At 41.2% G+C, this 25694-nt stretch overlaps 2 protein-coding genes across 3 annotated transcripts; both read left to right on the forward strand.

Annotated features, from left to right (window-relative positions):
* The first annotated feature begins 882 nt into the window (after positions 1 to 882).
* Positions 883 to 9236, forward strand: LOC115589078 (perforin-1-like). Of its 2 annotated transcripts, XM_030429780.1 has the most exons (11): positions 902 to 965; positions 2741 to 2852; positions 3258 to 3541; positions 3649 to 3728; positions 4381 to 4426; positions 5582 to 5724; positions 5814 to 5952; positions 6074 to 6154; positions 6567 to 7063; positions 8450 to 8543; positions 8857 to 9236. In XM_030429780.1, exons 3-11 carry the CDS (start codon positions 3272 to 3274, stop codon positions 9067 to 9069), a joined length of 1563 nt encoding a protein of 520 aa, XP_030285640.1. In that variant the 5' UTR covers positions 902 to 965; positions 2741 to 2852; positions 3258 to 3271; the 3' UTR covers positions 9070 to 9236. The 2 variants fall into 2 exon arrangements, with proteins under 2 accessions (XP_030285632.1, XP_030285640.1); XM_030429772.1 differs by lacking the exon at positions 2741 to 2852 and having other exon boundaries at positions 883 to 965.
* A 2085-nt stretch (positions 9237 to 11321) lies between these two features.
* On the forward strand, positions 11322 to 25482 carry LOC115592598 (uncharacterized). Its single transcript, XM_030435553.1, has 11 exons — positions 11322 to 11736; positions 13258 to 13632; positions 13967 to 15724; positions 15813 to 15901; positions 16550 to 16608; positions 17966 to 18129; positions 20483 to 20648; positions 20741 to 20932; positions 23228 to 23449; positions 24269 to 24428; positions 25096 to 25482. Exons 1-11 carry the CDS (start codon positions 11694 to 11696, stop codon positions 25168 to 25170), a joined length of 3303 nt encoding a protein of 1100 aa, XP_030291413.1. The 5' UTR covers positions 11322 to 11693; the 3' UTR covers positions 25171 to 25482.
* The last annotated feature ends 212 nt before the right edge of the window (positions 25483 to 25694 follow it).

A 25694-nucleotide genomic window follows, 5' to 3' on the forward strand; every position in this document is an offset into this window, starting at 1 on the left:
AATTCAGTGTTTTTGCTGTCAACCCGTTTTAATAAGACAATTTGAAGTCATCCAGTTTTGAATTTTGCAGGACGGGGTTATGCCTTGTTTTACATTTTGTTTATGTCTTTGTGGTTGTTGGTAATCATTCAGAGTTCAAATGATCAACTACATTTTCATCATGTTTGTCATTGTGTTCCTTCCCATGCAAATAAAGCCTCTGAAAACACGAGTTGTGTCTTTATGTAAAGCACAAATGTCGGAGCTAAAGGGGGGGGGGGGGGGGGGGGGGGGGAATCTAGAATTAAAGCATCTATCATGTGTAAAAAAATTCTAAAGTTATATGAAACATCCTCACCTTCTCACCAAATTTCAGACACCAGGTAGGTAGGGGCATTTTGTTATATTTTGTCTGTTCAAGACCAAATGCCAATATCCAGCTCTTAGAATTGAGGTCTGTGCAGAAATATCAAAAACCGCAGTTCGTCAGACCGCCGCTTGAGGCTGGCTCCAAAATCAAGTCAGTCCCCATAAGAGCCTGTGTTAAAATGTTTACAGCCTGGTACAAACAACAGTTTCTATCTCTATAGCTTATTTATCCTTTCATGAGAACTGCACAGGGATGAATCTTTAGATATACTCACTAGTTTAAATTATATTAAGACTTAATGTCATGCAGAATTAGGGGTGTGGCCTCTTTGAGTGTGTACAGTCAGTGTTTACAAGTTACATTAACAGAAAGTCTGATACAAGTTATATGTAATAAACCTCATGAACCTGAGCTAAAGGGAGGGCCATTCCATGTTCCGTTACAACTCTCCTTCTCTCATCTGATTTGCTGCCTCTGCCACATAAACTCTGATAAGATAGAAGATTTCAAGTGTCATGTTTGGCTTATCTCTGAACAAAGAACAGAGTCTTTCTGTCACTGGTTCTGATTTTGATGACTGGAAGCAGAGCAGCATCTTTCTCTGCATTTCAAACAGGTAGAAAACTATTTTCTAATGTAACTGGACGAATGAATTAACAGTCTTTAATAGATCAAACAAACAATTAATATTAAATTACTTACAAACGATACTGTAGACAAAGAACATGATTTTGGGCACTTCACCAGACTCCTGAAGAGTTTATTGATCTACGTAATATGTTGGGATTGTTAGAGTTTTCCCAGATCAGATGTTAGGAAAATATATTGACCTCTATTTTTAACAGTGTTGTTGAATCAACAACACTGATATTAAACATCAGCAGATGCAGTCCAAGCTTTTGAAGTCAAAATTGCAACAGCGTTTGCAGGCACAGAATGACACACAGGTGCACCAGAGTTGAATCATAGTAATTTCAACTTGCACCTTTTGGACAGGGTCGGATGCGTATGATGTGATTTTGTATTCAGCTGTATTTACAAACCTCAAACTCATACCGGAAGCAGGACATCAGGAATAGGAACAGAGCCACAGACATAAAGTAGTGGTATAGGATTTTAATAGACAGACGCAGTCTTTAATCTGTTTTGATATATATTCGGCAATATTCAGGTCATCATAAATCCTCTACAACCTCAGGCCATAAGGTGCAACAGTTATCTCCACTGTGGAAGTTATTTTAAAGAGAAGAATGTCATCAGTAGATCTCACTACTCTGCAATTCAAAGTCCTTACATGACATAATTGCACATTTGCACGGGCACATTTATTCTATATTGCACACATCATGAACACACAAGGACATTTACTGTTTATAGTATGTTTATCTTTATTTCAAATAGTTTTTATCATATTTTTATTCGAATTGTCATTGTATTGTTTCCAGTAATATATAATATTTATTATTGTCTCTATTTTTTTAGACCTACTCTTGTGCTGCTACTTATTTCCCTCTGTACTGCTGTGTTACCTGTGGATTTCTCCATAGTGGATCAATAAAGGAACATCTTATCTTATCCTAAGTGTAGCAATATAATATAGCTGCCACAGTGTGATGGTGCAAAGGACAGGCATATCATGTTGTGTTGAAATAGCAAGGGAAAGAAAGAATCATTTTTTATTGCTTGCACACAATTCAAAGTTTTTATCTTGGCATTTTTTTTTATAATACTTGGAAAACTTGGGAACAATGATCAAGCTGTCTTTCAGTGTAAAACATTAACGAGCACTTACACAGAGGTGCCTTTATTTATTCATACCAGCAACTAATGAAGACAGAACACAACTCACAATTATCTGTGTGCACACAACAACAACTACAGCTTCACAAGTAAAAGATGCCATTGATCTATTTTCTTTTCTCTCATAGTCAGCAAAAACCAAAAACCAACAATGTCATTTCTAATACTTTTCATTTTCCCCTCTCTGTCTGTGGCGCTCAGCCCCGAGCCTACTGATGCGTTCTTCAGATGTAACTATTTAAGACGGATTAAAAAAGAAAGTAAACAGTGATTTTATCAAGGACTATTTTTGAACTGCAGATTAATACATATTCGATGTGTCCCCGGGAGTGAACACACATAATAAAATACATTGGTCGTTCATTGATATAGAGGAACATCTCCTCGCTAAACAGTGTTTTTCATTGTGATTTTAATGTTTTTGACAACAATTACACATGTGGCACAGAGCAATAAGATACCAGGGCTTTGGCAGGCATATGTACGTATATGCAAAATTAACATTTAAAGAGCTGAAAATAGTTTTTCATAATAATCTCCATTCAAAGATATCAAATATAGTTTATAATGTAAGTAAATTTCCCCTCCAAGTTCCAGTCAGCAGTCAGCATTACAGAACTTCATCACCCGACAGTGGAGGTCTCTTCTACCGATCACTGCTGCAGTCAGGTTGACAAACCAGAGTGAGGGCACCTTAGTGAAGGTAAATCCGACTTTTGATTAGTTAAAAAGTTCTGTCTAAGCTCTCCTCTCATCAGTGAACAACTTTAGATAAAAGCAGATGTAACTGCAGCTGTTTATTATTCCAGAAGCTCCCTTCTTACAGCCTAATTGTTGCTATCTTCACTTACAGTACAGTTTAATACTAGTGCAAAAAATGTATCCATGACTTCCAGCCAATCATAATCCAGGATCGACATTGTCCCTGATCAAGAAACAAGAAATTCAAATTTGTAAAGTCATTTAGAGACAGTGTCAATTCACTGTTTCACAGACAACTCGATTGATATGCCTTTCTTGTCACCTTTAATGATATTTTTTTAACTAAAACAATATTCATTTTTGCTCTTATCTACTATTTTTATCTTTTATATCTTTATCTTTCAAGTGTCTCTTCGAGCCATGACCTCCTTATCAGCCCCACCCCTCCTCTACCTGAGTCTCCTCCTCTTTCTGTCGTACCCCTCCACTGTTCTCTCCTGTCGAATTGGAAACCTCAGCCAGTGTGAGTCTGCTGAATTTGTACCGGGCCACAACCTGGTGGGGGAGGGCTTTGACGTGGTCACCCTGCAGCGTAAGGGCGCCTACCTGGTTGACGTGAGGACTTACCTCACCAAAGCCGGCACCTGTACTCTCTGCTCCAACCCTCTTCAAGGCGACACCCTGCAGAAAGTAATAAACAATAAAAATTAAAAAAGAAAATCCTGCAGCTACAGTTGTTTATACATAAATAATATATATGAATGTTAATCATGGTGTTCTCACCTTTAATTTTTCAGCTGCCGGTCTCGGCAGTGGACTGGCGTGCGTTTAGTCGATGCAGTGCTGACCTCTACAGCAGTGCACACACCTCCGTTAGGTATGGTATGAAACAGCATTATATCAGTGAATGGGTTTTATTAGCCGTGTCATGTCATTCTGGTGCCTCAATACAAGCCAGTAAATATGTGTTAATAAAGCACCAGTCTTCACTAAAACAGGAGAACTCAGCATTCTCCAAAGCCACAAAATTTGATTATCTTTTTCAGTCAGTTTCTCTGCATAAAATCTGGCATTAGATGAAGTTTAAATGTTGTGTAGCGTTTAGCCATGCAAGAACATCTGATTTCATTTTGATGGGGCAGTTGAACTTAGGTCAGTTCTTTATTATACAACACACGGCTGCCCTTACAAAACGAAAGACACATAGTGAATCTTTTGAATCTGCGTCAGAGTGAAGGTAAACAACAGCAGCAATATGAGGGTGATGGTAATGTGTTCGGCATCTTATATCAGAAGTTCAACATCTTGGATACACTGTCCATAATCTTTCACCATGTGAGCGCCAAGCATCAATGTTGTAAACACAGTCCATCCTCTGTATGATCAGAACACGGTCCACACATCGAGTGCAACAGCTTGTTAGAACGATGTCACTCCTATTTTGTGTCCATTGAGAAATACAAGAAAAAACCTCTTTGATAAGAAAGAATTTAAGTCATATTTTGTTTTCCTGCAAACTGTGTCCACAGCTCAATGATTGAAACCTACAGCTCCCAGGACAGTAACAGCTGGAAGGTAGGAAACTCTCACTCTCTTTAACACAATATTATTAAAATAACTGACAAGCCATGTCCGAGCCTTCTCTAGGCGACCACTCAAAGACATAATATACATATAAATTCTATAGGTCTTTGTTAGACATTTTGTTGAGTTGCGTACTTTTCCCAAATGTTTCCAACAATGAGACATTGAGACAACCAGAGAAATCCACAAGTTTACTCAAGCTAACCAGCCTGTCACTACTTTGGGGACAGGGAAGTCGGCAACAAGACTAAATTTAAAGAGAATATACTTTAAAACATTACCTCATCTGTGTACATTTGTGATTGAGTCACATCAGATAGATTTTCATTAGCAAAGCTGATTGTTTAGCGGTGTGTTGATCACCAGCAAAGTGCCACAAACACCCAGATTCCTTTACTAGATTAGCCGTTAGCTAACACTGGTCAGACACGGCACACAAGGAGAATGTGTCTGTGTTTAAATACAGGTCATATGTATTTTGTACTAACCAGAGACTCCAGTTCTCTCTCTTCTTTTTCCCCTTCACTCTCTGTAATGTTACGCTAATGAAATAAGGTACATTTCCTCTCCAGCTGCAGTCAGCAGGCAACATTAGTAATGCATCATAAACACAGACAACAGAGGTCCTTTCTGTGGATCACTGCTTCAGTCAGAATACAAATCAACTTTTTACTACCGCAAGTTAAGAAGAATTACCGTTTAAAGGTTAAAATGTCTGATGTATCTTCCTGTTAGTAAACGACTCTGAATCAAAACAGAATCTGATGAGACTGTTTAGTCTGTCTAGCTGACTCTGAACAGCTGAACAGCAGCTCCTCCTCACAACACACTCTGCAGATGTCTTATGTTTTGTTTTGATAGAGAGCTCCCTGGAAGTGTAAATGATTGTACTTTTAAAATGCAAAAAACATGTAAAAGGCCCTTAAAGGACTTGGTGTTGGGCAACTGGAGAAACATGAGAGGAATCCACTGCTTCTGTAGATAAATAAGGCTCAGTCTAAAGTAAGAAAAACACAGCCATTCTTAGTTTAAGGTCATTATACTTGAATGAAGACACAATTAGGAATGTTATATTCCATTTCTGTTGTAATGTCATTTTGGGTGAACTCCAAGCAGCTCATGAGCTTTTACCTTTTTTTTTGTCAGGTTGGTATAAATGTAGATAAGTTTGTGTCTGCCGGCCTGGATGTGGGAGGAACTCGCTCCTCTGCATATAAGTTTGCTTCAGAAAGAACCAGCGAGGACCGCTACTCCTTCAGCACTCACAGGGTGACCTGCAGCCATTATCGGTCAGTTGTTAAGATTTCTCCACTCTTACAGCAGAAGTGTGAGATCATTTCAATTAAGACAATTAACTATTCTGACTCTTTGTGTCTAGTTACCGGGTGTCGGGCAGACCGCCACTCAGCTCTGAGTTCAGGAAGGATTTGGCCAGACTGCCGAGTCACTACAACTCCTCCACCGAGGCTCAGTACAGAGACCTTATACTGACCTATGGAACACACTACATCCGCCAGGTCAACACACACACACACACACACACACACACACACACACACACACACACCATTTCAATTTCCTTACTAAAGAAATAAAAAATACAATTTTCTCTCTCAACAACATTGTTCTTCATTTCAGGTTTACCTTGGAGGGCGACTCAGGCGAGTCACAGCTGCACGAACCTGTTTGTCCACACTGAATGGACTCTCCTCCAATGAGGTACATGCAGCACACACACACAAATGTTGTTACACTGCTAACACTGTCACTAAGAATGCATTTCTGGTTTGAATGAACAGGTATGTATGCTTTTATATTCCAAACGCCATGAACAAATTAGCCTCTATGCATACGTTACGTTATATGCACATGTGTTACATGATGATGTAGTGTGATGTCACAAAGACACAGACTTAAAGGTGAGAATACAGATGGGGCGTTTCGGGTGCAGGGTTTTCAGTGGGAGAGAGGAGCTTCTGTTGATGTGGACTTTGACCAAGGCCTTTTACATGCACAAGAACCTGTAAAAACACTGAAGGAAATGAAAAAACATAAAGGATATATTAATAGGTATTCTTTAACAGTTTATAATCCATTGACTATAAATAACATCTTGTTTCCTGTCCTCTAGGTCCACTCCTGCCTGTCACTTGGTGTCTCTATAGGCCTCGGGAAAGTGTCTCTATCTAGTAGCCAAAAGTCTTGCAACAAAGTCCTACATAACCAGGACAGCTCCACCTCTTACAGCTCTGGTCTCCACCAGCACTTCACAGATGTGGCAGGAGGCAGTGGTTGGTTGGGGGAGTTTTCTCTCACTCATAACGACTCTCTGGGCTACGGGAATTGGCTGAAAAGTCTTAAGGACCACCCGGATATTGTCTCGTACTCCCTTAGGCCAATGTATGAGCTGTTGCGCACTGACACACAGAAGTCAGGGATGAAGGCTGCCATCGAGCAGTACTTAGGAGACAATGCTGTGAAGATCTCACCCAACGAAGCACAATGTGGGGGCAACACTCCCAACCTGGCCACCAACTGCTGTCCTCAACAGGCCTCAAGGGGAACACTGGAGGTGACCATCATCAGAGGCTGGAACCTGAAAGGAGATCTGATGGGCAAGACTGAGAGGTGAGCTGGGCTCAACTATAAAGGCCCCACACACCGCCTGGACTCAAACCAACAGCCAACTGCTTTTATCCGACCACTCCGTCGCCTCTTGCCTGACCCATTCGGCAGAATAGTTGCGCGAGATGCAATAAGCGGGTGGTGCTAGTGATGTGTATAAAAAAGACACTGGACGAGAGGTTTATGCTCGCGACTCTCTTTACTTTGGATCAAAACGAAACTTAACTATTTCAGACAAAACCAGCTGCATACTAAACATGCAGCGAGGCATTACCAAACAAATACAGATTAATTCGTCCTGAACGGACATAACAACTAGTCTGGTGCCAGTACGAAGAGAAGACATGACAGAACGGAGTGCATAGGAAAACAAAGCGCACACAGTATTCTTCGCATGTTGAATCAGAGCAGACAACGTCCACTTGATTCCAAAAGCTTCCAAAGCAGCTGAAGACACCGAACAGATTTGTTCCCGACCTTTGTCTGAGTCTCCCCAAACACTTCAGACGGCCAAGGGTTGGGCCGGTGTGTTCCTGCCTTAAGGCTCGAGGTCTGCTCAGCGCAATGGAGTAGTTTGTGGTCCTAAAACCTAGAAATCTGTTAACATTTGTGTACATCCAGTTTGCTCATCTCAAAGTCAGTGGGTTCTTTGAATTGGTTACTAAGTTAAATGACTGAAATAAGGTGTGTGGCTACCACAGGCTTAAGATACTTAAACATTTTCTTCAATGACATAAAATACATTGATTAAGGCCCCATAATTTAATAATAAATTAATTATTTTTTGCGATATTCCTAAATCCAATGGAAAAACCCCACATGTTTTATTGTGGAGGTCACCAGGACCATACAAACTTCTGGGTTAGCCTTCAAAAATACGTTAAGTCTTCACCGCTCTATTGGTCAGGTAAAATTCCATGTCAGGCTGAGTAGTAAAGAAGAATCAAACACACTGTTGTTTTGGGAGCTGATGCCGGAGCCATCTTGTTTCCTCCTCATCTCTGTTTATCAACAAGTATGTTTCTGATAAACCACAGATGAGTTCAAGCTATACATTTCTTCATGTTGCAACGTTTGTGTAGGTTCAATTTTCTATTTCTCTGTTGTCATAAAACTGTCTTTATGTTCTGGTTCGATTTAGGTGTAAAAAAACACGTTTATAGTTTGGAAAACATCATAGTTTGGTTTGAAATACCGTTGCCACAAACACCACTGTCCCCTCCACATCAAACTTGGACACATCTGCAGAAACGTTAACCACTAACATTATTTTCGAATAGCTTACTTAGTAAAAGCAATGCTTCCGAGTTACAGCATGGATCGAGATCTGCATGTTGTATGTCAAACAACAATATCATTTCACAAGTTGGTGTTTTCTCTTATTCACAGCTATGCCAAGATGTGGTACGGTTCCATCCATCACAGGACTCATGTGGTCCACTCAAACGACCCCTGGTGGAACTCTTATTATCATCTGGGCAAGGTCAATAAATCTGCTGTTTTCAAAAGAACATTAATCACAGTTTTTGGCCTCAAAGAAGCTGAGGTCTGATGTCCTTTAATGCTGTCTTGACAATGTTGACTGACGGTGCTGAATGCTGCCGACCACTCATACATTTTGCTCTTAGCTTATTTTCAAGAAGCATACATTAATGGATCAAAAAAAAAAAAGGTATAAGATCATACAGTTTCTGTGTGCACAAACGTGTCATGAATTAAGTCCGTTGTGCTTGTTTTTGTGAAAAGTCAACATGTAAAGGATGGTAGAATTTGATGTCATAAATATTTTTTATTAGGTGGACACACACTTGGGTTTGATGGTGGAGGTCTGGGACGAGGACCTGCAACATGACGACCTCTTGGGAAATTGTATGTGGCACCTAAACATCGGGACACACAGATTGAGCTGTCCAGCCAAGAAAGGGGGCTTTGAGATCCAGTACACTCTGACCTGCGACCCCTATCTGACTGGAGCCAGGTGTAATCAATACAAACCATCTCCAAAGTGAGAAATGCATTTTGGGGTCCGACACACAAATGATTTTTATTTACTTTAAAATCCAACTAAATTTGGCGCGCGGGTGGTCGAGTGGTTGGGGCGCGTGTCGTGGGCGCAGCCGGCCCTGGTTCGGCCCCGGCCGGAGGTCCTTTGCTGCATGTCACATCCCCCTCTCTCTCCCATGTTTCCTGTCTGTCTACTGCTTGGTGGGGGTGTCTATGCCAAAAAAATCTTAAAAAAAAAAAAAAGAAAATCCAACTAAATTTAATCATCCATTTTTGTGTTCAGAATGTTTTATGATATTTGTTATCAATTAAAGACGGTAAAAGGATCTTTGGGGAAATATCAGAAAGGTCACGCTGATGCGATGTCACAAACTGTAATGAGTCAATGGCTGAGGAGCTCATACATTTATTTTCCTACCATGAAGATTTAATATTCAGTCTTCTCCTTTACTCTCGTTAAAGGTTCAATGCTTTTTTGTGACCACATATATTTTGGGTAAATTCTCAGGCTGACTTGCATTCACTTTAAAGTGAAAAATGATCGTTTAATACAAGTTCTCAACTGATTAGATTTATCTATGCTGACCTATGAGCACAATCATTTCGTTGTAAACACTAATAACAATCAGCTGCTGTGTTGTCAGCGGTGAATATTCAGTGGTGTGTCAGTTTACATTTATACTGCAGACTGTAACTGATTGCATTTTAAAATCTCAGTTGTATCAAAACTGTCATTTTTTTGTGTGACCCTCACATTCAAATAAAGACTCAAAACATGTTCATGATTCAGAACTGCACTGTGAATAATTTGGGGCAGTTTCAACTTACAAGTCTGAGTTAGAAGTGAACTGCTGCCTTAAATATTTGAGTTAACTTGATTTAGTTTTAACAGTTTGTTCAAAATCTTCTTTTAAGTTTGTGAAACACAATTTAAGTGAATTAGAAAATACATCTTCAGTTAACTTACAATATTAAGTTGAATCGATGACAGTTCAGTTACACTGACAAGCATTACATTAAAATTGATGTCCTCATAGATGAAGAGGTAATTCTTTATAAGACATCAGAAACAGCAGCAGCTGCTCATACTAGAGCTACTTTTTTTCAGAATTTCCATTTTAACATCATGTTAACCACCTCACAATGACTAAATAAGAAGGCTGACATCATTAAATTTGAGAATTTAAAACAGGGGGAACGCATCCTGACAGGTTGGAATATTACTGTCAGATACTGTTCCCCCTCTGTTCAGTATGAAAGGAGGCTCAGAAATCTTTCAAATTCATACTCCTGACTTCTTTCCCCACAACAGATAAGTCCTGTGATTTTCAGTTTCATATCATTAAATTTGACCATTTAAAACAGGGGGAACGCATCATGACAGGTTGGAATATTACTGTCAGATACTGTTCCCCCTCTGTTCAGTATGAAAGGAGGCTCAGAAATCTTTCAAATTCATACTCCTGACTTCTTTCCCCACAACAGATAAGTCCTGTGATTTTCAGTTTGATATCATTAAATTTGACCATTTAAACAGGGGGAACGCATCCTGACAGCTTGGAATATTACTGTCAGATACTGTTCCCCCTCTGTTCAGCATGAAAGGAGACTCGCACATCTTTCAAATTCATACTCCTGACTTCTTTCCCCACAACAGATAATACCTGCGATTTTCAGGCTGATGTGATCAAATTTGACCATTTAAACAGGGGGAACGCATCCTGACAGCTTGGAATATTACTGTCAGATACTGTTCCCCCTCTGTTCAGTATGAAAGGAGGCTCACACAACTTTCAAATTCATACTCCTGACTTCTTTCCCTACAACAGATAAGTAATGCGATTTTCAAGCTGATTTCATTAAATTTGACCATTTTAAACAGGGGGCAATATTCCTGACAGCTTGGAATATTACTGTCAGTGGGAACAGGTAATAGTCATTTTTAGCAGGTTGACCCGCGTTTATAAACAACCAGTGTAGAGCCGCCCCATGTGGTGGAAAAGCGGCATTACATGTGTGCCACAATTCTGCTGTTAATGTGACTTAAACAGCTCCATGAATCATTTTAAACCGGTAAAGAGCAGAAGCTGAGTGACAGACACAAACGACTCCATCTTTTAACAGCCCTGTCTGACACCCAGCGGGGTGTCGATGTAAAAGCACTAATGAATCGCCCCTGCCCTCTCATGTCCCCGTGCCTCCTGTGGTTAAAGGTTTCCTGTGTAACGTTCAAACACCGTGTAAAAACCAGCTCCCGCCGCCACCGCTGGATTCCTTCCTCTCATCTCTGGAAATGCCGATAGATTCAAACGACCGCGCGGAGCAGCCGAGCAGCCTGGAGGCGGCGTGAAGCTCCACGTCCAACCCCACGGAGAGGACACTGTGTCGGACACACGTGTGTCTCATTACGGGCTGTGCGTCCTGACAGACAGACCAGCGGTGGTTTCCGCTCGGAGGAAATGATGGAGGAGGAAAGTTTCTGACGCCTCTCCGGTTTTGTTGGGACTGTCCGCAGGAAAGCTGGAGAACAGTTTCGCTCTGCTCGTCCTCGCCTGACAGCACAGAGACTGTGAATCTGAAAACATCTGTATGGATTTGGGATTAACACTGAAATGTCTCAGGATTGGAAATGCAGCTCCACGTTTATCTGTTGCTCTTTATTATCACGACAGGTAAGAAAAATCTGCCTGAACTCTCTCTCACTGTGTTGTCACTGTGAGCCTTCTATCGGACACACCTTTAGCTGAAACTCTTATTTCATTATGTGTCACTTTTATGTTAATTCACTAGCTGTTTTGTCAATTTGACGAAGGTTCATTGGTCGCCAGGTGTGTGTACTTAAGTGTCTCAAGCCCAGACCTAAATCATTTGGGTCATCACTTTGTTAAAATAATGTGAAAGAAGTTTGTCTTCATCTATTTTAATTAGAACTGCTACAACTGAGTCACTTAAACGATGTAAAGACAATTAGAAAAAACGTATTTAAGACAGTTGTTTTAGTCATTTTAAAGTGAAAATTTCCCATTTTGCTGATTCCACCCTCTTAAACATAAGGATTTACTGTATTCTTTGTTATTTATGATGCAAGTCATGAAGTCTTTGGTTTCTGGACTGTTAGTTGGACATAAAAAACCATGTGAATACATCAATTTACGTCTAAGTTAAGTCACGAGAACTATAGTAATATAAAATATGTTTGTAGGTTGCCAGGTTTGTGTAACCTAAGAAGAGTTGGGTTTTTTAGGGTAGCCTGAATACTGAATCCTACGGGAGGTCAGATTGTTAGAGAGTAAACCAGTGGATCAAAAGAAAATGAGCTACTATTTAGATTGTCATTTCAGACATTTTTCAAGTAAAATGTTTAACATTTTGCTGGTTTCAACGTCTTAAATGTAAAGATTTGCTGCATTTCTTTGTTATTTATTATCATAAATGTTGTTGTTTTTTTAAGTTTTGGACTGTTGGCTGGACAAAAAGCAACTTCAAGACCTCAGTTTGCACTGTTGTCCATATGAAATTGGTTTATAGGTTGCTAAGTTTGTGTACTCAGAGATGAGTTTGGTGGTCACCTACATGTCTTTAGCCCGGACCCAAATCCAGGAGGTCGTCAGGTATTACAATAATAAGAAAAGGCTGAAGGAAGATCTGTCTAATGTTACACAAACATTTTTAAAATCTATTTTTACTTGAGCTGCAACAATGAGACATTTAATCTATCAAAAGAAATTAGTTCTGACAGTTCTATTCTGACAATCATTTCAGTGTTTTTTCATGTAAAAATGTCACATTTTGCTGGTTCCTATACCTTAAATGTTAAGATTCACTGCTTGTTTTTTGTTTTTAATGATGGGAAATGTAGTCTTTGGAGTTTTGATGTTGGTTGGGAAAAAAAGAAGCAATTTAAAGACTTGTGAGGGTTATTTTCCATGTTTTATTTTCATTTATAGGCTAAACGATTAAGCGATTAACTAAAGAAAATAGTCAGCAGATTATTAAATAACATAGATACTTGCTAGTTGCATCCCTACACTTCATCATACTTATGAATTATTATAATGATTGATTTTGTGACCTTTTCATGCCATTAAAATGACACTCGGCCTAACTGAGAACGAAAAATCCCCCTTTGGATGAACTGTCTAAAACTTATATCAGTAAATGTCGAAACACAGCATCTTCTTCTCTTCCCTCAGATAAAACATTGGCCTTGTCGCACCACCACTGTGGGGGAAATGTCAGCCTGGGCCGAGAACCCGCTGGACACATCGACCTCACCTCACCTGGACTTCTTACTGACGCCGACAGACTCGAACCCGTGAACGACCACTCTGACGAAACCCTACGAGTTTCAGTTTGCACTTGGGTTATAGACATTCCTCTGGGCCGGACGGTACTTTTAAAGTTGGAGAGTGGTTCTAACATATCAGTGCGCTGTTTCTGGAGCGAGGAAGATCAGGTCCTGGAGACTGGGGGGACGTTTCTGCTCTCTGGCTGTGATGGAAACAGAGCCTCACTCATCTGGACAGGAGCTGGACACACTTCAAATGCAGTTCAGCTGTCTTATTATGGTGAGAAACTCAATTATCCACTTTAGTTTATTGAGTCAGCGTGCCCTACTTCTTTGCGGTTGCGCCCTGATCACGAGAGTTTGATCTAATTGATATTAGCTCAATGAATACGTGAAGCGTTTTTACAGTAGGAGAGGAGTGTTTTGGTTACTTTGGCTGCATGGTGTGGGACTGTGGAAATGTATTGTTTGGAACGAGCTGGAAATCTGTCCGTCGGAAAGTTCTTATCACACACGCTGTGGCATGAGAGGGAGATGTCATGTTGTTGTGATTTCCACTCCGTCTCTCCTCACCCTGTCCCTCTCTGTTTTTGTGTTTGTTCCTGGTCATCCAGTCCAGGAAGATGAGAGGAATTCCTCGGAGGGCCACACCAGCCCACGCTCAGACCGAGACCTTGTGCGTCGCACTCAGACAGGAACCAGCTTTACAAGCGCAGCCCCTGTTGATCAAGAGGTGGTGAGAGGAACTGAAGGGGGCAAGGGTCGCCACTTCGAAGGTCTGGAGGAGTGGAGCTCTGGGCCTCAGTCGGAGTCTAGTCCCTCCTCTCAGGACCGGGGGCTGCCGCACCCCACCTCACCCCTGCAGGGACTCGCTGCGGCTGGGAGAGCCGATAGGGAAACTCTCCCTCTTCCTGAGGAAGAGCCGAACAATAGAGCGGATACATCTGGAGCTGCTCACCTCGCTGACGGGAGAACACACCCCTATTTTCAGCATAGTACACACACGCTGTTTCACACATCTCAGTCCGCGAACACAGAAACAAACTCTGGCAACGAGCTCCTCCAAACACAGATGGCACCGAAACATGCCACAGACAAATACACAGTCACTCAGACATCTAACATATCGGTGGCGTCCGCCTCCGGCGTCCCGCCTCTCACTTCTTCTCCCCCTGAGCCACAGTCCTGGACTCCCTGGGAGAGCGGCACCATCCTCAGCCCACGTGGTGGAGCTGCCAGTGGGCCACCTGGAGAGAAACACTCCTGGAGGAGCCAGCGAAGCACAGACGGACTTAACTCCGATCTGACCTCCCCCGCCACCTCTGACCCTTTAAGCGCTGACACTGAACCCACATCACCGTCATCCTCAGAGGGCTCCAGCAGGACTCATTCGTACACTGATGTTGGCACCTCGGAGGCGGCGTCGCTTCATCCAAACACGAGTCGAACTGACTCATTCGCGTCTTCTGCATCAGATGTTACCAGTCATACTTCTGCGTTTGGGTCCTCTGATAAAGCTGAAAACGGGGAGACGCTTCACACTGTTAAGTCGTCCACAGAGAGCACAACACGCTCTCCAACTCCGGACACGTCATCAATAGTCACACACACAAGCAGTGAGGCAGCAACGCAAAGTACATACACGACTAACACCCTCTCCTCCTCCTCTGATGTTACGAAAGCTGACGGCTGGGAACTCACAGCTTCTTCCTCTGCACCCAGAGTCCAGGACTCAGCTACGACAGGAAGCAACGCTGACACTAAAACTTACACACCGCGTCCCACTCAGGATCTCTCGCCTACAACTTCACCAACTCCTCTTCCTCGCACGTCACCTGGTGCGTCCACACACTCACCTACGTCTTCATACACACCTCGAACACACACTACTTCATCTGGCGGCTCACATTTCGCTTACTCGTCGTCAGCTTTGCCTTCCACTTCCACTGAATCTGCTGCACTCACAACCCCGATACACCAGAAGACCAGCTCGCCAACATCAACCATCAAACCATCAGATACGCCTCACACAGAAGATAACCGCCTGTCTACGCCGGCGTCTACTCAAGTCCCAGCTACACAAACACAGTCCCGCGACTACATTACTACGACACATGCTCCTCTGCTCTCGCTCACCACTGCAAAATCAGACGGTGGACACGGAGAGGTAGTGAAAGACGATGAGCTTCCCAGCAGCACAACCACACACACTCCCGCAGCTGGACCTCCACTCTCGACAACCCCGCATCCCAGCCAGGAGAAGCAGACAGCGCTCACACCGACTGTTCTGACCATCGTACCCACGTGGAGCCCCAAAACTAGTCAGATGCCCAAGTTCTACATTGTGCCTGACCAGCCTGCAGCCATCAGAGGTATTCCACACATCTAAGCGTGATTAAGTTATAGGTTTGGGCGTCTAGGCCTGTTGTAATGTGATTTTATTTGCTTGCTCTGCTTCAGTGCAGTCAATTGAGCTGCTGCTGCAAGTCATTGTAGAAGAGTCCAGATCGGCTTTTGATTCTGGCTTGGAGGAAGACGCCGCCGCCTGGGTGAGAGATCATTTAATACGCTAATAATCTGAATAAAAATGCCTGATTTAATCACATCAGTAGAAGAGATTGATCTGAATGAACTTTCAGAACGAGGCGAGTGGTGTGAACATTAGATAATCTGTTCAGTAGGAAAACACAAGCACCTAATAACTGTGTAAATGCTTTATCTGAGTGTTTCTCTCTGGTTGGAATGGATATATTCTTACTGTGCATGTTTATGTCAGGCTAACATTAGGTGACGTTGCTTCTGGGAGGGACAGAAACATGGTGGCAGAAAAACAGAGCTCGTCTGTGGCTGATAAAAACTTTTTTTGTCGAAGATCTTCTCAAGATTGAAGGATTGTTGAATGCCTCAATGGTCGAAGGGCTCGAAACAACTTGTTGGTCAAAGTAGTGTGTGAAAAAACAAGGCTTGAATCCAATGAACAAATAAAACTTCTACTTCATCTGTTGGATTTCTGGTGGATGAAATGCTTCAAAGCGAGTGGAACTACTTTGTTTAGTGTCAGTTCAAACTGTTGCACTGGAATAATAATTTCAATCAGATTAAAGAAACGACAGCTACTAACAGAAATAAATAAACGGGTATTATACAGTAGATTTATAATTTTACTTATTGGCTGCTTCATTCCTTGTTTCTCTCAGGTGGAGCCGTACCTGCAGAGAGCCCCGGGGTTCAGCAGGCTGCTGGGAGTCTGGAGCAGGTGAGGTCTTGAGCTGAACATCCAATATCAGAGACTCTTCTAACCATCTGTATGAAAAAAAATAATCAGTCTGCTGCATGATGAACAACAAAATCACTACCTGTTTCTGAAATTGCAGCTGCTTTTTTTTTCTTAATCCAGGTTACAGGAAATGACTCATGTCCTCGCTCTTTTTAGCCGCGGTAAATGGAGCTGCAATTTTGGTCGCTCAGTCCGGCTACCGCGATGGTCCAGACGGAAAATATCTCGACAAATAATGAACAGATTACCTTGAGATTTTGTACAGATATCCGCGGTGCCCAGAGGATGAGGACGACTCTGGTGACCCCTTCACTTTCCTGTAGCTCCACCAGCAGCTCGGAGTTGTTTTCACTCACATTAACATGGAATAGATTGGCACAAATTGTGGTGCAGACACTCACGTCCCCTCAGGATGAATTGTAATAACAGTGCATATGCCTCAACTTTTCTCAAGCATCATTATCAGGTCAAAAAAGTTATTTGTATAATACAAGGGAACAGACTTTAACATTCCCTTTGTCTGACCTGTAAAGCTACTTATTTAAATGTGTCATAACAATGCACTTCATATTGATTTCTCCATTTTGTTTATTGGTTTGCACAATTGAACGAGAAACATTACATGAAGAAAAAGAAAAAACAATGCGCCTTTTTGATCTCAGAAGTAGGTCATCGATTGTTTGATTGTAGGTTTAATTAACCCCACAAACAAAACGGAATAAGGTTGTTCGAGGGCCATTTTTGCCCCACAAGCGTTCAGCTGAATAGGTCTGCTTTAGATTATGAACAAATGCCTGCGGAATTACTGACATTCCCACCAGCATCAGTTGTACTTTGTGTTGAGTGCTAATTAGCACAGGACCACCTTTTTGTAGATAATTATATCTTCAGGCCGTCTCTCCACCCCCACACATACGTACACGTCGTTTACTTGCAAACTCCTGTAGAATTTATTTTCAACAATGTTTTTCAGTTAATACAGAACTGAAACTTCAGTGTCACATCTGAAAAAAAAACAAAGTACCACGTGTTTATCTTCATACTGTCAGAGCCAGTATTTTTAAACACTCAACACATCTTGGGAAACAGGTCACAAATCTTCTTTCTTCAGCAGATAGAATATTTTCTTTTCATCCAGTTTGCTATAAGAGTCTTTGGGGTATTTGGATTTACCTTCAGAACAGTTATTATTAAGTATTTTTACACAACTTTCTCAGTCATGGCCAGATATTTACTTTTGAAAAACCTTGATGTCCAGCTCTGTGACTCCAATATAATGGCCCTACACGAGAGGCAGAAAGGTGAATGTGCTCTGCTGGTGGTGTTGTTGTTTCAGTGGCCATGCCGTTCAGAGTCTGGTGGAGTTTAAAACCAGCGGGGCTCTGCAGTGGCTCAGCATGAAGGGACCCACATCACTGCTGGAACGAACCGGACTCGCTCAGGCTGTGCGCGAGGGGAGGAGCTTCAGATCGTCCAAGATCACCAACATCACACTGGGAGGTAAGTCTGGGTAGAGATGCTCACCTGTAGACCGACTAAAGAGTCTGACGGCGGACCTTTGACGCACGCTGTTCTCCACCTTCCTGTCATCTCTGCTGGTTAGTCGTCAGACACTGTGCACTATATTTACCTGAGGCAGGATTCCTTTCTTAACCTACTTACTTAATTAACCCAGTTACAGGCAGACTCATGTAGACATCATAACTCAGTTAGATGGACTCAGTTAAGCTCACAATCCAGTTATGAGAAATCTCATTAATGCGCCTGACTTACTCGCATATTGAACTTGTTACTATGGCATGTAATAATCTCAGTCCTTTCAATTTTGGTGATTGCCGCTGATGCAAATTCACAGCGAGTGAGTTTTGTAGCTGCATTTTAATGTTACTGGCACTGGTTCTGTGTTTTTACAGGCAATACACTCAGTGTTTCATTTCTAAATCAGGAGCAAAGAGAGAGAGCTGTCTTTGTGCGTCAGGGGGAGAGAAAAAAAAATCAACGACAGGCATCTAGACAACGCCTGGGTGCAAGCTGTTGGAACGAAATAAAACTAAAACTGTCATCACAAACAGAGCATTATTTATTTACGTTCATTAATTGGAGCGTTCACAATAATCACTCATAATCAGCAGGAGAAGCACGTAGACGCAGCTGTTTACTGTTATCAGCGCTCTCTCTCTTTGTCTCTCGCTGAACGTCCCTTATGTCTGTGGATTACTGTCATCATGGGGAGAAGTGGAAGTAAGGCTGCGAGTTTAATTTGCAACCACGACAAAGCAATCAGGCACCAAATTAGGTGACATTTTCAGTCTGTCTGCCTATAGAACAATCTCCTCTGCTCTGTCTCAGTACTTTGGACAGCATCACACCTACACACAAACACACAAACACACTCATTTGTAGCTACACTCAGAAGAAACACCCACTTGTTTGTGGGGCTCACATAGATCATATACCAAATATTTAGACACAAAAAGCATTAAACCACATTCCAGCATAGCTTGTGTGATGTGTGCGAAACTCAAACACTTCAGGCGTGCTGGAAGCCGGTCGTTACTACTGTTGTAGAGGCGCAGCATAAAGTCACGTCCTTTGAACTGAGTGGTTCACAAAGAAATCCAGAGTCCAGCAACTTTAAACGTCTTGAACAAATCGTCCAGGGGCTTGTATCGGCAACCGAGAGAGACAGGCAGGTCTCATTTTCACGTCATGTTGCAATCCGCTCACATATTGCCACTCAAAAGTGATTAATACATGTAGATTACTACAAATTGTTATAAAGAAAATCTTTAAAATGCATCTAAAATAGGCAAACAAATGATATATGTGTAACTTGGAATTAAAAGAATAATAGAATTGAACAATTATTAATTTAATTATTAAGTTAATAGATGCCGGACCAAAATCCTGCTGAAACAATCATATTCCTAAAAAGAAACTTTTAAAAAAAGAAACAGTTTAATATATCTTACTCACTTGTTCCATAATGCCCCATTGTTTTCTAGAAACTATAATAATAATAGATGAGTCACACTGTTGATCTGGGTGATACTGGTATGTTCCACATTCACCACCCTGCTGCCGTGAATCCTCACCAGTGCAGCTTATTTGTGTTAATCCACAGCGGGGAAAAAAAAAACAGTGGAAAAAGATGCCGCCGCAAAAAGGGGTTAAAAAACAATGAATAAAAGGTGTAAAAAAATAAATAAAAGTTGTATTTATCTCATTCATATATATATATATATGTATATATATATATATATATATATATATATATATATATATATATATATATATATATATATATATATATATATATATATATATATGTATATTACAGTTTCAGCACTTAAACAGTCATATTCCCAATTTTGCCTGCTGTTTATTTATTTTTTGCATTTTTCAGAACAACATCTGAAAATAAAAAAAGGAAAAACAAAAAAATAAATAAACTTTTGCAAGAAGGATTAACTGAAGTGTTTAGAATACACCACAGGTAGGCATTTGGGAAAGTGTAATAATTAATAAAAATAAATAGGAAAGTGATGTGAACGTGTTTATATAAACACAGATCAGAAGGATGAAGGAGAAGGAGGGAGACTAAGATACATTTTTGATTTAGAGGGTGTAAGTGTTCAGATCACCTCACTGTCCTCGTATAGAGAGGGCAACACTCTACCTTTTAGTAAAAACATCTTTTTGGAGGCTCAAGGAGTACGTTTTTTGTTCTGTCTGGTACATTTCCCGTAGCTTCTCAGTCAAATGATTGTGTGTTCGGAGGTTTAGATTTAACCACCTATATTTGACCAGTTTATAAGAATAACACCAGCCTCATCTTTTCACCTGCCTCCAGGTCTGCAGGGTGAAGTGTGTGACTGGTTGCTGCAGTGCCCAGCAGGCTACAACTGTGTGTCCCGGCCCGGCTCTTCAAACTACAGCTGTTCTTCTGTCTGCCACTCTGACTACTGCCACCACCACGGCATCTGCACACACCACCCGGGCCAGCTTCCAGTCTGCCGGTCAGAACACACAGACACGTCTGCTCGTACACTCGTTTTCCATCTCTGAGAAAGTGTTGTGCATGTAAGTGTTCTCTGGTTTGTTGCACTAGCTGCCTTGTAGGAGAGGACTTCTGGTACATGGGTCAGAGGTGTGACGTGAGGATGACACGAGCGCGGCTCGTGGGCGCATGTCTCGCCATCTTACTCGTCGTGGTGACGGTGATAGGTGTTTTGGCGTTTGTGGCAGTGCGGCGGTACCGAGCCGTCCTGATCCAGGCCAAAGTAGATCAGACTCGGAGCAGGTATGCACAGACTTTATGATGTACACACTCAACATTACAGCTCACAAGATACACCCTACAGTACAAAGATTGATATACATGATGACCTTGGAGGAGATCATTTGCTGTCTACAGTAATTGTAATTCCAGTCATGTCCACTAGGTGTCACAGTCTGGCTGCAAAACCACAAACACAGAACCGAGATGAAGTCTGTGCTGTGGTTTCTTGGCAAATGTTGAAACAATCTGGCTGAATCCAAATGTCCAGTGTTATCAGACAGGACTTCAAGCTGCACTCATCTCCATCATAACGCATCAAAATCTCTGTTACCCACTGCAAAAAACATTTTTCAAAGGTTGGCCTGCTGACTTTGTCAATAAAAGCGAGACCAATACCTTTATAATGCCACATAGAATGCAGTTTAATACCAGTATCACAGTCAAACTGGCCAAAGTACGATGATAAGCGAGTGTGATTTCGATTTGATCCCTCTTGTTTTTGTGTCACGCACACAACCCTCACTGGTTTACAAGACACAAAAAAATGCAGTTAAAAGTTATAGTTTGCTTTGCAGCCCGGTCGTAAACAGAATATTCTGCCCTCTCTCACAAACCTGGCAAACAAAAGAATGATGGTCAACCAGTAGGGACTATATAGCCTGGATTTATTTGTAATTGTAGCAAATTTTTTCAGTACTTCCCAAAAGTAAGAAAAAAGCAGCATAGAAAAGATTAAAAAAAGATAAACCTTACTACATCAGTAAACTCCTGCACCAAATAAATGCATTATAGTTTAAAAACTATGTGTCGCTTACAGCAGACTATCTTCTGCATCATTATCATTATTATTATTATTATTTTTAATTTATTTTCACATACATATTGTTATAAGGAAGATCTGGCTGCACTAATTCTCATTCTAGTTTGGGAGAAAAACACATCCTGGCTTGTTTGTATTTCTACAGCCGTCACTAAACCAGGAGTGTGTTGGAGGGGGGGAACTGTTTTACACGTGTGGAGGCGAGCCAAGGCATTAAAAATGGCTGAATCCCTCACATAAAAACATTAACAGTTGCTAGTTTGTTTGGGTTATTGCTAGTGTTAGAGCTACTTGTGAATTTGAGCTTGTGGGCTGCTAGCTTGGAGGTTGTTTTAGTTTTGCAGATAGGCGAAGGTCGACAGGCTTTATACTAATAGTCTTCATCTGCTGAGTTTCTCCAGCAAAAAGTCTACTTGAGGTCCCCTGTGGATGTTTAATCCCTCGACAAATGCAAGTTGTGTAAGTGCCCCAAGTGTGGACTTTGGGATTCAGCCTCTTAAAGTTGCACCGGTCAAGACTTTTTCGGGAGACGTTTGTCATCCGAACTTAAGTCAGAATGCAAGACAGAAGAGTTTATCCACCTTAACGATGAAGTTTCATCCTATTGAGATTAACTCCGACTCAGACGGAGAAAGTTCAGACAGGAAGCGATAAGTCAAAAGTTAAGCCTTAAATCCGGAGTGTTAACAGTTTGGAGTGAGCGTTCTGGACTCAAGAGCTTTACTTTCTCCAACGGGCTCACGCTGCAGAAGGCGATGATGAAAGATGAAATAAATTTAATCAGGCAATATGTGCTTGTTGTTTGTCTGTATGTGAGATGTTACTTCTTATCAGGCTTGTTGAGCATTGAGCTTGTTTCAAGCTATTTTAATAACATGTCATATTACTGATTATGAGTAATTTAAGGCTTGTCCAGGGTTCACACACATATAACTTAAGTCACATTTTAATACATAGTGAGAATTTTAGAATATTTTCTTCCTAATTTTAGTGAAGCTGTACAGGTTTTGAGATTTCTGTGGATTCTTTGAAACTAGATTTTTGTACTTTTATGAAAAACATTGTGTGTTTTCAAGAGAAATTTCCCAGATTGGTTGGCAGATAATTTTTCTAGTAATATTTTCCTAATTGTATTCCATTTTTTTCTTGTTTTTGAGAGCTGAGTTTTTGCAGTTTATATTTTTCTTAAACCAACAATGACTGTTTCTCAGGAGAGTAGTTTTCTGATGTCATTTTACATGACAGTTACCTCTCTCTCCCACTCTCCCAGTTTTTTTAAATTATATATACACAACAGGTTCAAAATCAGAGACCACTTGTCGAAATACTTATTTTTTGCATTTACCATACCATACCATATTTTTTTTATTTGAAGTTGATCACTTGTTTTGAAAAGAAACAAAAGCAAGCATTTTGAATTTACTGTATCAAACACACACATTTATTTGAACTCATATCCAGATAACATGATACATCAGGATCTGTTGTGTGTACAGCTACCGCAGGTTCAACCATTTTGATGAGCTGTCAGGACGCTTCTGGTTGCGTTCGTGGGCAGGATCAGCAGACTCGCTGGATAATCCGGCCTTTACACGCTCCGATGAGTTACTGCACCTGCGGGCGCTCGACCGCCCCTGCTGTTACCACGACGACACACTGTCGCTGGCATCCACATGCCCCAGCCACGGAACACGACTCAATACAATCTACCCCCACAGGTACACACACACACACACACACACACACACACACACACACACACACACACACACACACAGATCCAATAGTACACATCAATGGATATGTTTGAGCGTATCAGTACGTTAAAGTTATTGATCCTGCAGGGTGATAAATGTCTGTCAGTCTTCAGGCGATATTTACCATCAACATGAAATACGTGATACAATATACATATGATATAGGACACTATAGTGCCTGTAGTCTGCTGTGAATAGTTCATCATATAAAGCAACATCAGATTTACTGTAAGTGATGGCTAATTAAGGAAGTAATGATCAAGATAAGAACGAGCTAAATGCATACAGCCTGTTGCCTCGAACTTCTGAACAAAGTGGCCAGGGCAGTCATCACAACATGAACATGAACATTATCAGTTTCAAATATAGCCACAGACTGAACTGAATACCGAAACATCAAAGATTTGGGTCGTAAATCCAAAACGACAGGCTGAAAGAAGCTAAAAAGCCCAGTCCCTTTCTTATTACACCTAATCATTTATTTTAATGTCAATATAGAAATAAATTGTATTCAGTTTAAGCAAAAGCAAGCAGTTAAATATGAAGCAAACATAGTTAAAACACACAAGCTTTTCTCAACAAAAATGTAAATGCACATCTGTAACAGGGCTGCAACTAACAATTACCTGCATTGTTGACTGTCGTTAATAGTTGCCGATTGATTCAAAAGCTGAAAACTAATGGATGAATCATTTCAGCGCTGGTCTCTAAGTATTTACACCGACGTATAGAGTGTGTGGACAATGTGTGCGTTAATAATCCTCTCTGTATTCCCTGCAGTTCTCAGTATGGCTGGAGGGGAAGCGAGGTGAGCGTGGGAGACGGCGTGTTGGACTCGGGTAAGGCCAGCGACCTCTCTGTGTGTAGCTGGCCTGTGGAGCCCATTCAGTGGACTCCCTTCCCACTTCTGCAGCAACTGGCTTCCCACAGGACACCCACAGTGAGTGTTCGAGTGCCCTGTTCAGACCTGGTAACAACATGCGTCCTGAGTGATCCAATCACAAGTGGACAGCTCTGAGACGCTTTGAGGAGGCATTTCAGATCCCACATTCAGAGACTCCCTTACAAATTGCATGGTTTTAAGAGAGAGGGGGAGAGACTTCAAAAAAGCGTTGCCAGGCGGCTGTGGAAATTCTAATTAATTCACGCCTTCTTGTGAGTTTGGCATTGAATTCAATACATTTAAGTTGTTTCTTTCCTTGCAAAAATTGTCAGTTTGCAGCAGCATTGCTGGACCACTTGATGAAGTGCATCTCACCTCCCAGCAGCTGCTAAAGTCATTCAAGAAAACAAAATTTTATTGACAGTTGACATGTTAAACTTCACATATACAGTGAAAATTAAGCAACATAGGAAACGTCACCCATCACCCAACTCCCCAGACTACCTTGAAAAAACTCTCATTTTTTAAAATTCTTGAGTTAGGAGACATTTTGTAAAAGCTGCCTACGAAAAAGTCTGAACTATTTAGGCGTTCCTGTTGATTTGGCAGAAAGTCATGCATTAAATAATGTCTTTGCTTGCGGGCAGAGAGAGAGGGAGAGAGATTTATGTGTATCTGTTCTCATTTCATAATCTTATTATATGCTGTTCCCCTCTGAAACCAGGTGAGGCTGTCAAGGCCACGGTCCTACTGTGAAGGCATGGAGCTGGTAGAAATGGGGAAGAGCTGGACTGCGTGACACAAGAATCAACTCTGTCCTGACACTGGTATCCACAGCTAGTTTTTGCTTTCAAGACCTCGAAATGTTCTTGTTTTGTTGATTAAACTGGAAAACAATACGTGTAAATGTGTATAAGTGTATATAAGTGTATATTTGTTGGTTAAATTGTTTGTCTGAATCTTCCGTCCGTTTCTTACATGCGCACTCTGACAGGATGAAGGATACACTGTAAAAAAAAAATTAAAAAACAAGAAGATGCTTTCTAAATGTCTACAGCACACTTATATGATGCTTTAATAAACCCGATTTGTTATTCAGGGTAAGAGTGAATATATTGTATTTTTTTGTTCTTGATTTTCAGAAACAGACACAAAAGCAGTTAAAGCTACTAATGCATTATAACATGTTACAGTAAGTTTAGCATAAACAAATAAATATAAGAGAAATTGAAAATATTAAATGGAAATAAAGACCAGATAGAATAAGATAAAGCATATGGAAGCTTATTCACATCTTCCAGAGAGTTAGATGATACGACTGAC

Source organism: Sparus aurata, chromosome 1 (genome assembly GCF_900880675.1).
Source record: "Sparus aurata chromosome 1, fSpaAur1.1, whole genome shotgun sequence".
Classification (NCBI taxonomy): Eukaryota; Metazoa; Chordata; class Actinopteri; order Spariformes; family Sparidae; genus Sparus; species Sparus aurata.